We start from the raw sequence: 11,973 nt of genomic DNA, 5'->3' as shown, positions 1-11,973 counted from the left end.
TGTCTGTCTAACCTCAGTTTCCTGTCTTCCATTGTGTCTGTCTAACCTCAGTTTCCTGTCTTCCATTGTGTCCGTCTAACCTCAGTTTCCTGTCTTCCATTGTGTCTGTCTAACCTCAGTTTCCTGTCTTCCATTGTCTGACCTCAGTTTCCTGTCTTCCATTGTGTCCGTCTAACCTCAGTTTCCTGTCTTCCATTGTGTGTCCGTCTAACCTCAGTTTCCTGTCTTCCATTGTGTCTGTCTAACCTCAGTTTCCTGTCTTCCATTGTCTGACCTCAGTTTCCTGTCTTCCATTGTGTCTGTCTAACCTCAGTTTCCTGTCTTCCATTGTGTGTCTGTCTAACCTCAATTTTCCTGTCTTCCATTGTTTCCGTCTAACCTCAGTTTCCTGTCTTCCATTGTGTCTGTCTAACCTCAGTTTCCTGTCTTCCATTGTGTCCGTCTAACCTCAGTTTCCTGTCTTCCATTGTGTCTGTCTAACCTCAGTTTCCTGTCTTCCATTGTGTGTCTGTCTAACCTCAATTTTCCTGTCTTCCATTGTGTCCGTCTAACCTCAGTTTCCTGTTTTCCATTGTGTCTGTCTAACCTCAGTTTCCTGTCTTCCATTGTCTGACCTCAGTTTCCTGTTTTCCATTGTGTCTGTCTAACCTCAGTTTCCTGTCTTCCATTGTGTGTCTGTCTAACCTCAGTTTCCTGTCTTCCATTGTGTGTCTGTCTAACCTCAGTTTCCTGTCTTCCATTGTGTCTGTCTAACCTCAGTTTCCTGTCTTCCATTGTGTGTCTGTCTAAACTCAGTTTCCTGTCTTCCATTGTGTCTGTCTAACTCAGTTTCCTGTCTTCCATTGTGTGTCTGTCTAACCTCAGTTTCCTGTCTTCCATTGTGTCTGTCTAACCCCAGTTTCCTGTCTTCCATTGTGTGTCTGTCTAACCTCAGTTTTCCTGTCTTCCATTGTGTGTCTGTCTAACCCCAGTTTCCTGTCTTCCATTGTCTGACCTCAGTTTCCTGTCTTCCATTGTGTCTGTCTAACCTCAGTTTCCTGTCTTCCATTGTGTCTGTCTAACCTCAGTTTCCTGTCTTCCATTATGTCTGTCTAACCTCAGTTTCCTGTCTTCCATTGTGTCTGTCTAACCTCAGTTTCCTGTCTTCCATTATGTCTGTCTAACCTCAGTTTCCTGTCTTCCATTGTGTCTGTCTAACCTCAGTTTCCTGTCTTCCATTGTGTGTCTGTCTAACCTCAGTTTTCCTGTCTTCCATTGTGTGTCTGTCTAACCCCAGTTTCCTGTCTTCCATTGTCTGACCTCAGTTTCCTGTCTTCCATTGTGTGTCTGTCTAACCCCAGTTTCCTGTCTTCCATTGTGTCTGTCTAACCTCAGTTTCCTGTCTTCCATTGTGTGTCTGTCTAACCTCAGTTTCCTGTCTTCCATTGTGTCTGTCTAACCTCAGTTTCCTGTCTTTCATTGTGTGTCTGTCTAACCTCAGTTTCCTGTCTTCCATTGTGTCTGTCTAACCTCAGTTTCCTGTCTTCCATTGTGTGTCTGTCTAACCCCAGTTTCCTGTCTTCCATTGTGTGTCTGTCTAACCTCAGTTTCCTGTCTTCCATTGTCTGTCTAACCCCAGTTTCCTGTCTTCCATTGTGTGTCTGTCGAACCTCCGTTTCCTGTCTTCCATTGTGTCTGTCTAACCCCAGTTTCCTGTCTTCCATTGTGTGTCTGTCTAACCCCAGTTTCCTGTCTTCCATTGTGTCTGTCTAACCTCAGTTTCCTGTCTTCCATTGTGTCTGTCTAACCTCAGTTTCCTGTCTTCCATTATGTCTGTCTAACCCCAGTGTCCTGTCTTCCATTGTGTGTCTGTCTAACCCCAGTTTTCCTGTCTTCCATTGTCTGTCTAACCCCAGTTTTCCTGTCTTCCATTGTGTCTGTCTAACCCCAGTTTCCTGTCTTCCATTGTGTCTGTCTAACTCAGTTTTCCTGGCTTCCATTATGTCTGTCTAACCTCAGTTTCCTGTCTTCCATTGTGTCTGTCTAACCTACATTTCCTGTCTTCCATTGTGTGTCTGTCTAACCTCAGTTTCCTGTGTCCCCCAGTACTTCTATAAGGTGATCAGGCAACTGCTGCCCATGGCCTACAGCCTGCTGAAGAGGGGCCTGTTCGGAGAGATCCTGGAGGCTCACCTCTCCAGCCGCTCCCACGCCAACCTGGACCAACTCACCTCAGCCTGAAGAAAACCACGGGAGAGGGATGGATTGTTGTTTTCCATAAGCTCTGGCCACGTGTCTTTTTATTAGTCTTGTTGTGGTGCTGCCGTCATTGAATGGTACCGGCGGTGTCTCTCTGTGTGTGCAAACGTCAAATAAAGTATTATATTCCTAAGAGACTGTTACTAGGTCCTGTCTGTCTGTTACTAGGTCCTGTCTGTCTGTTACTAGGTCCTGTCTGTCTGTTACTAGGTCCTGTCTGTTACTAGGTCCTGTCGGTCTGCTACTAGGTCCTGTCTGTCTATTACTAGGTCCTGTCTGTCTGCTACTAGGTCCTGACTGTCTATTACTAGGTCCTGTCTGTCTGTTACTAGGTCCTGTCTGTCTGTTACTAGGGCCTGTCTGTCTATTACTAGGTCCTGTCTGTCTATTACTAGGTCCTGTCTGTCTGTTACTAGGTCCTGTCTGTCTGCTACTAGGTCCTGTCTGTTACTAGGTCCTGTCTGTTACTAGGTCCGTCTGTCTGTTACTAGGTCCCGTCTGTCTGTTACTAGGTCCTGTCTGTCTGTTACTAGGTCCTGTCTGTCTGTTACTAGGTCCTGTCTGTCTGTTACTAGGTCCTGTCTGTTACTAGGTCCTGACTGTCTGTTATTAGGTCCTGTCTGTTACTAGGTCCTGTCTGTCTATTACTAGGTCCTGTCTGTCTGGTACTAGGTCCTGACTGTCTGTTACTAGGTCCTGTCTGTCTATTACTAGGTCCTGTCTGTCTGTTACTAGGTCCTGACTGTCTGTTACTAGGTCCTGTCTGTCTGTTACTAGGTCCTGTCTGTCCGTTACTAGGTCCTGTCTGTCTGTTACTAGGTCCTGACTGTCTGTTACTAGGTCCTGTCTGTCTATTACTAGGTCCTGTCTGTCTGTTACTAGGTCCTGTCTGTCTGTTACTAGGTCCTGACTGTCTGTTACTAGGTCCTGTCTGTCTGTTACTAGGTCCTGTCTGTTACTAGGTCCTGACTGTCTGTTACTAGGTCCTGACTGTCTGTTACTAGGTCCTGTCTGTCTGTTACTAGGTCCTGTCTGTTACTAGGGCCTGTCTGTCTGTTACTAGGTCCTGTCTGTCTGTTACTAGGTCCTGTCTGTTACTAGGTCCCGTCTGTCTGTTACTAGGTCCCGTCTGTCTGTTACTAGGTCCTGTCTGTCTGTTACTAGGTCCTGTCTGTCTGTTACTAGGTCCTGTCTGTTACTAGGTCCTAACTGTGTTCTGAGAAATTAAAGGCTATTGCTGATCACTCCAGGACAGCACGTGACTTCCGTCTCGCTTCCGCATTGTCTCCGTGCTGCTCTGCTGTTTGTTTGCTACTTGGCTACCTGCCAAACTATTCACGTTTACTTTTAATAAACGTTTAATTAATCTCTGTGTTCAACAAATTTACCAACTTTTTAGTTTTGTCCTCACTCATCTTTTTCGACTTTTTCACCGGACGTTTATCCCGAGACAGAAGAGTCACTTTCCTGTGCGTTTTTAGCTACCAACTTTACGTTATTCTTCCTTTTTTCCATGTAACTTTTTTCCTTATTCAACTTTTTTCACTCCGGACGCTTCATCTGGACATGGTTCATCAACATCTTCAACAGCCGAGCTAAGTAGTAACATTAACATGATGTCTTCTAATTGCAGTCACTGACTCATAATATACAGGAGAATTCTCCCTTCCGGCAGAGAATAACGCTGTCTACAAGCCCAGCTTCAGACGCAATCATAGGCAAGAGTAATATCAGTGTAGGAAAGGAAGAAACAGCGTCTCTGTGCCACCAGCAAGTACAGACAGTAACGTTGGTGAGATAAATCCCCCGCACAGTCCCCGCAGCCGACAACTTTCTCATGTGCTTCTGGAGGGAAATACTGTTGGAATGCTCAACCGTGTCGCTCATTCAGCCGACAGAAACCTTCAACCGGGTTTTCCCCATTATGTAGCAGTCGAGTCTGAGTTCTGAGTCTTCTGTCTCTACTCCTCCGCGGGGTCTGAGACTCCGAAGGCTCCCACCACATTAGCTCTGACAAATTGAAAACCCCTAGTCATTGGCGACTCCATTACCCGCAGTATTAGACTTAAACGAATCACCCAGCGATCATACACTGTTTACCAGGGGGCAGGGCTACTTCGGCGTTAAGGCTAATCTAAAAGCATGGTGCTGGCTAAAGCTAAAACTGGCGAGTGTAGAGAGTATAGAGATATTGTTATCCACGTCGGCACCAACGATGTTAGGATGAAACAGTCAGAGGTCACCAAGTGCAACATGGCTTCAGCGTATGAAATCAGCTAGAAAGATGTGTCGGCATCGGAAGTAATTGTCTCTCTGGCCCTCCCAGTTAGGGAAGTGACGGGCTCTACAGCAGAGTCTCACTCAATCGCTGGTTGAAAACTGTTTTCTGCCCCTCCCAAAGATAACATTTGTGGATAATTGGCCCTCTTTCTGGGACTCACCACAAACAGGATCAAGCCTGACCTGCTGAGGAGTGACGGACTCCATCCTAGCTAGAGGGGTGTGCTCTCCTCTTATCTACCAACATAGATAGGGCTCTAACTTTCCTCTAGCCCCACAGTGAAATAGGGTGCAGGCCAGGCAGCAGGCTGTTAGCAACCTGCCAGCTTAGTGGAGTCTGCCAATAGCATAGTCAGTGTAGTCAGCTCAGCCATACCCATTGAGACTGTGTCTGTTGCCTCGACCTAGGTTGGGCAAAACTAAACATGGTGGTGTTCACCCTAGCAATCTTATTAGGATAAAGACCTCCTCCATTCCTGCCATTATTGAAAGAGATCGTGATACCTCACATCTCAAAAATAGGGTTACTTAATGTTAGATCCCTCACTTCAAAGGCAGTCATAGTCAATGAACTAATCACTGATCATAATTCTGATGTGATTGGCCTGACTGGAAACATGGCTTAAGCCTGATGAATTTGCTGTGTTAAATGAGGCCTCACCTCCTGTTTACACTAGTGACCATATTCCCCGTGCATCCCAAAGGTACGGGAGGTGTTGCTAACATTTATCGATAGCAAATTTCAATTTACAAAAAAAAAAAAATGCGTTTTCATCTTTCGAGCTTCTAGTCATGAAATCCTATGCAGCCACTCAATCACTTTTTATAGCTACTGTTTACAGGCCTCCTGGGCCATATACAGCGTTCCTCTCTGAGTTTCCTGAATTCCTATCAGACCTTGTAGTCATAGCAGATCATATTCTAATTTTTGGTGATTTTAATATTCACATGGAGAAGTCCACAGACCCACTCCAAAAGTCTTTCGGAGCCATTATCCGACTCAGTGGGTTTTGTCCAACATGTCTCTGGACCTACCACTGCCACAGTCATGCTCTGACCTAGTTTTGTCCCATGGAATAAATGTTGTAGATCTTAATGTTTTTCCCACACAAATCCTGGACTATCGGACCACCATTTTATTACGTTTGCAATCGCAACAAATAATCTGCTCAGACCCCAACCAAGGAGCATCAAAAGTCGTGCTTATAAATTCTCAGACAACACAAAAATTCATTGATGCCCTTAGACTCCTTCACCTACCCAAGGACGTCAGGAGGACAAAATCAGTTAACCACTTAACTGAGGAACTCAATTTAACCTTGCGCAATACCCTAGATGCAGTTGCACCTAAAAACGAAAACATTTGTCATAAGAAACTAGCTCCCTGGTATACAGAAAATACCCGAGCTTTGAAGCAAGCTTCCAGGAAATTGAACGGAAATGGCGCCACACCAAACTGAAGTCTTCCGACTAGCTTGGAAAGACAGTACCGCAGTACCGAAGAGCCCTCACTGCTGCTCGATCATCCTACTTTTTCCAAATTAATCGAGGAAAATAAGAACAATCCAAAATTTCTTTTGATACTGTTGCAAAGCTAACTAAAAACAGCAGCATTCCCCAAGAGAGGATGGTTTTCACTTCAGCAGTGATAAATTCATGAACTTCTTTGAGGAAAAGATCATGACCATATAGAAAGAATTACGGACTCCTCTTTGAATCTGCGTATTCCTCCAGGGCTTAGCGTCCTGATTCTGTTACTAGGTCCTGTCTGTCTGTTACTAGGTCCTGTCTGTCTGTTACTAGGTCCTGTCTGTCTGTTACTAGGTCCTGTCTGTCTGTTACTAGGGCCTGTCTGTCTGTTACTAGGTCCTGTCTGTCTGTTACTAGGTCCTGACTGTCTGTTACTAGGTCCTGTCTGTCTGTTACTAGGTCCTGTCTGTCTGTTACTAGGTCCTGTCTGTCTGTTACTAGGTCCTGTCTGTCTGTTACTAGGTCCTGTCTGTCTGTTACTAGGTCCTGTCTGTCTGTTACTAGGGCCTGTCTGTCTGTTACTAGGTCCTGTAGTTCCTCTGTTTCTCTTTACCAAAGCGATATTAGGGTCATATTCAGGGGTGAGTCAAGTCTAGTTTATCTCCTAGGGATTTATCTCAATAGTGTAGTTTGGTCTCCTCCTAGGGGTGCATTTCAATCTAGTTTGGTCTCCTAGGGGTTGCATCTCAACTGTACACTTCTTTGGTATCCTAGGTGGACATCTCAATAGTCTAGTTTGGGCTCTAGGGGTGCATCTCAATAGTCTAGTTTGGTCTCCTAGGTGGACATCTCAATAGTCTAGTTTGGTCTCCTAGGTGGACATCTCAATAGTATAGTTTGGTCTCCTAGGGGTGCATCTCAATAGTCTGTTTTGGTCTCCTAGGGGTGCATCTCAAAAGTCTAGTTCTGTCTCGGGGTGCATCTCAAAAGTCTTGTTTGGTCTCCTACTAGGGGTGCATCTCAATAGTGTTTTTGGTTTCCTAGATGGACATCTCAATATTATAGTTTGGACTCCTAGGGGTGCATCTCAATAGTCTAGTTTGGACTCCTAGGGGTGCATCTCAATAGTCTAGTTTGGACTCCTAGGGGTGCATCTCAATAGTCTAGTTTGGTCTCCTAGGGGTGCATCTCAATAGTCTAGTTTGGTCTCCTAGGGGTGCATCTCAATAGTCTTGTTTGGTCTCCTAGGGGTGCATCTCAATAGTCTAGTTTGGACTCCTAGGGGTGCATCTCAATAGTCTTGTTTGGTCTCCTATTAGGGGTGAATCTCAATAGTGTATTTTTGATTTCCTAGATGGACATCTCAATAGTATAGTTTGGTCTCCTAGGGGTGCATCTCAATAGTCTAGTTTGGTCTCCTAGGGGTGCATCTCAATAGTCTTGTTTGGTCTCCTAGGGGTGCATCTCAATAGTCTAGTTTGGACTCCTAGGGGTGCATCGCAATAGTCTAGTTTGGTCTCTTAGGGGTGCATCTCAATATTAGAGTTTGGTCTCCTAGGGGTGCATCTCAATAGTCTAGTTTGGTCTCCTAGGGGTGCATCTCAATAGTCTAGTTTGGTCTTCTAGGGGTGCATCTCAATAGTCTAGTTTGGTCTCCTAGATGGACATCTCAATATTATAGTTTGGTCTCCTAGGGGGCATCTCAATTGTCCTGTTTGGTCTCCTAGGTGGACATCTCAATAATCTAGTTTGGTCTCCTAGGTGGACATCTCAATAATCTAGTTTGGTCTCCTAGGTGGACATCTCAATATTAGAGTTTGGTCTCCTAGGGGTGCATCTCAATAGTCTAGTTTTGTCTCCTAGGTGGACATCTCAATAATCTAGTTTGGTCTCCTAGGGGTGCATCTCAATAGTCTAGTTTGGTCTTCTAGGTGGACATCTCCGTCTTGTCATGAATCTGAGGGTTGGGTTGTCGATATCATAAATGGGAAGAAATTAAATTGCATTTCCTTGCTTCTTCAAACCCCATTGGATGAGAAGGTCAGAGGTCCCTCCCCTCTGACCTTCTCATCCAATGGGTTTTGAGAAGGAGGCGAGGAGTCAAGGAAATGCAATTGAGATTCTCCTCATGGTGTAGTACCGGGCTGGCCAACCCTGTTTCTGGAGAGCTACCCTCCTGTTGGTCCAACCTTGTTCCTGGAGAGCTACCCTCCTGTTGGTCCAACCCTGTTCCTGGAGAGCTACCCTCCTGTTGGTCCAACCTTGTTCCTGGAGAGCTACCCTCCTGTTGGTCCAACCTTGTTCCTGGAGAGCTTCCCTCCAGTTGGCCCAACCTTGTTCCTGGAGAGCTACCCTCCTGTTGGTCCAACCCTGTTCCTGGAGAGCTACCCTCCTGTTGGTCCCTAGAGGACGGTAGCTCCCCAGGAACAATGTTCTAGCGCTCGTGTAGTAGATCTAGGTTATTATATAAATTAGGGGCTCGATTCAATCACATCCGCTTTAGACAACCTCCGCATAGCGGTTGTTTTCACAGTGTTGGAGGTGGAACTGCGCTAGAGCTGTCAAATCCACAAACAGCTCCCGGCATTATACTTAAGACGGACGTTGCCATTGGCTGCACGGAGTCGCATTAAGACAAATCCCACGCAGCCTTGTTTACAAGTTTGAAAACTGGGAATGTGAGATGTAATCTACACCTAGATTAGGCTGATAGAAATCCTCATTATATGTGTTTAATGGTTTTTAATTTGAGCGTCATTATTTCTACAGTGGGGAAAAAAGTATTTAGTCAGCCACCAATTGTGCAAGTTCTCCCACTTAAAAAGATGAGAGAGGCCTGTAATTTTCATCATAGGTACACGTCAACTATGCCAGACAAATTGAGGAAAAAAAATCCAGAAAATCACATTGTAGGATTTTTTATGAATTTATTTGCAAATTATGGTGGAAAATAAGTATTTGGTCACCTACAAACAAGCAAGATTTCTGGCTCTCACAGACCTGTAACTTCTTCTTTAAGAGGCTCCTCTGTCCTCCACTCGTTACCTGTATTAATGGCACCTGTTTGAACTTGTTATCAGTATAAAAGACACCTGTCCACAACCTCAAACAGTCACACTCCAAACTCCACTATGGCCAAGACCAAAGAGCCGTCAAAGGACACCAGAAACAAAATTGTAGACCTGCACCAGGCTGGGAAGACTGAATCTACAATAGGTAAGCAGCTTGGTTTGAAGAAATCAACTGTGGGAGCAATTATTAGGAAATGGAAGACATACAAGACCACTGATAATCTCCCTCGATCTGGGGCTCCACGCAAGATCTCACCCCGTGGGGTCAAAATGATCACAAGAACGGTGAGCAAAAATCCCAGAACCACACGGGGGGACCTAGTGAATGACCTGCAGAGAGCTGGGACCAAAGTAACAAAGCCTACCATCAGTAACACTCTACGCCGCCAGGGACTCAAATCCTGCAGTGCAAGACGTGTCCCCCTGCTTAAGCCAGTACATATCCAGGCCCCTCTGAAGTTTGCTAGAGTGCATTTGGATGATCCAGAAGAGGATTGGGAGAATGCCATATGGTCAGATGAAACCAAAATATAACTTTTTGGTAAAAACTCAACTCGTCGTGTTTGGAGGACAAAGAATGCTGAGTTGATTCCAAAGAACACCATACCTACTGTGAAGCATGGGGGTGGAAACATCATGCTTTGGGGCTGTTTTTCTGCAAAGGGACCAGGACGACTGATCCGTGTAAAGGAAAGAATGAATGGGGCCATGTATCGTGAGATTTTGAGTGAAAACCTCCTTCCATCAGCAAGGGCATTTAAGATGAAACGTGGCTGGGTCTTTCAGCATGACAATGATCCCAAACACACCGCCCGGGCAACGAAGGAGTGGCTTCGTAAGAAGCATTTCAAGGTCCTGGAGTGGCCTAGCCAGTCTCCAGATCTCAACCCCATAGAAAATCTTTGGAGGGAGTTGAAAGTCCGTGTTGCCCAGCGACAGCCCCAAAACATCACTGCTCTAGAGGAGATCTGCATGGAGGAATGGGCCAAAATACCAGCAACAGTGTGTGAAAACCTTGTGAAGACTTACAGAAAAAGTTTGACCTGTGTCATTGCCAACAAAGGGTATATAACAAAGTATTGAGAAACTTTTGTTATTGACCAAATACTTATTTTCCACCGTAATTTTCAAATAAATTCATTAAAAATCCTACAATGTGATTTTCTGGATTTTTTTTCTCATTTTGTCTGTCATAGTTAACGTGTACCTATGATGAAAATTACAGGCCTCTCTCATCTTTTTAAGTGGGAGAACTTGCACAATTGGTGGCTGACTAAATACTTTTTTTCCCCACTGTATATAGACTACACTTTCTCGTTCTGAACTTCTAACGTGAGTGGGGTGGGTGTGGCTTCATGACAATGATCAAGAGCAGCTGCTCACTGATTTGATGACTCCAAAGCAGTTAGAGGGTGTCTGCTATTGCCGTTAAGGATCTGCTTGAATCTAGGCCTAAAACTACCAGCTACTTCTTAAATGTGTTTGTCAAGTTGGTTCATTGTCTTCTCTTGTTGTCAAGTTGGTTCATTGTCTTGTTGTCTAGTTGGTCCATTGTCTTGTTGTCTAGTTGGTTCATTGTCTTGTTGTCTAGTTGGTTCATTGTCTTGTTGTCTAGTTGGTTCATTGTCTTGTTGTCTAGTAGGTTCATTGTCTTGTTGTCTAGTAGGTTCATTGTCTTGTTGTCTAGTTGGTTCATTGTCTTCTCTTGTTGTCTAGTTGGTTCATTGTCTTGTTGTCTAGTAGGTTCATTGTCTTGTTGTCTAGTTGGTTCATTGTCTTCTCTTGTTGTCAAGTTGGTTCATTGTCTTGTTGTCTAGTTGGTCCATTGTCTTGTTGTCTAGTTGGTTCATTGTCTTGTTGTCTAGTTGGTTCATTGTCTTGTTGTCTAGTAGGTTCATTGTCTTGTTGTCTAGTTGGTTCATTGTCTTGTTGTCTAGTTGGTTCATTGTCTTCTCTTGTTGTCAAGTTGGTTCATTGTCTTGTTGTCTAGTTGGTCCATTGTCTTGTTGTCTAGTTGGTTCATTGTCTTGTTGTCAAGTTGGTTCATTGTCTTGTTGTCTAGTTGGTCCATTGTCTTGTTGTCTAGTTGGTTCATTGTCTTGTTGTCTAGTAGGTTCATTGTCTTGTTGTCTAGTTGGTTCATTGTCTTGTTGTTTAGTTGGTTCATTGTCTTCTCTTGTTGTCAAGTTGGTTCATTGTCTTGTTGTCTAGTTGGTCCATTGTCTTGTTGTCTAGTTGGTTCATTGTCTTGTTGTCTAGTTGGTTCATTGTCTTGTTGTCAAGTTGGTCCATTGTCTTGTTGTCTAGTTGGTTCATTGTCTTGTTGTCTAGTTGGTTCATTGTCTTGTTGTCTAGTTGGTCCATTGTCTTGTTGTCTAGTTGGTTCATTGTCTTGTTGTCTAGTAGGTTCATTGTCTTGTTGTCTAGTTGGTTCATTGTCTTGTTGTCTAGTTGGTTCATTGTCTTCTCTTGTTGTCTAGTTGGTTCATTGTCTTGTTGTCTAGTTGGTTCATTGTCTTGTTGTCTAGTTGGTTCATTGTCTTGTTGTCTAGTTGGTTCATTGTCTTGTTGTCTAGTTGGTTCATTGTCTTGTTGTCTAGTTGGTTCATTGTCTTGTTGTCTAGTTGGTCCATTGTCTTGTTGTCTAGTTGGTTCATTGTCTTGTTGTCTAGTAGGTTCATTGTCTTGTTGTCTAGTTGATTCATTGTCTTGTTGTCTAGTTGGTTCATTGTCTTCTCTTGTTGTCTAGTTGGTTCATTGTCTTGTTGTCTAGTTGGTCCATTGTCTTGTTGTCTAGTTGGTTCATTGTCTAGTTGGTTCATTGTCTTGTTGTCTAGTTGGTCCATTGTCTTGTTGTCTAGTTGGTTCATTGTCTTCTCTTGTTGTCTAGTAGGTTCATTGTCTTGTTGTCTAG

The 11,973-nt window shown here is 44.3% G+C and overlaps 1 protein-coding gene across 2 annotated transcripts in view; it reads left to right on the top strand.

Annotated features, from left to right (window-relative positions):
• The window catches only part of LOC121562014 (histone PARylation factor 1), a 19,789-nt gene extending 17,413 nt beyond the window's left edge, over nt 1-2,376 (top strand). For both annotated transcript variants that reach the window (XM_045217901.1, XM_045217900.1), the window contains exon 8: nt 2,086-2,376. In XM_045217901.1, coding sequence (XP_045073836.1) covers nt 2,086-2,220 — 135 coding nt within the window. In that variant the 3' untranslated portion in view covers nt 2,221-2,376. The remainder of the gene's footprint in view (nt 1-2,085) is intronic.
• Nucleotides 2,377-11,973: the final 9,597 nt, after the last annotated feature.

The sequence above is a fragment of the Coregonus clupeaformis genome, unplaced genomic scaffold (assembly GCF_020615455.1).
Source record: "Coregonus clupeaformis isolate EN_2021a unplaced genomic scaffold, ASM2061545v1 scaf1268, whole genome shotgun sequence".
NCBI lineage: Eukaryota > Metazoa > Chordata > Actinopteri > Salmoniformes > Salmonidae > Coregonus > Coregonus clupeaformis.
Note: the sequence above shows the minus strand (reverse complement) of the source record. Positions and strands in the feature narration are given on the sequence as shown.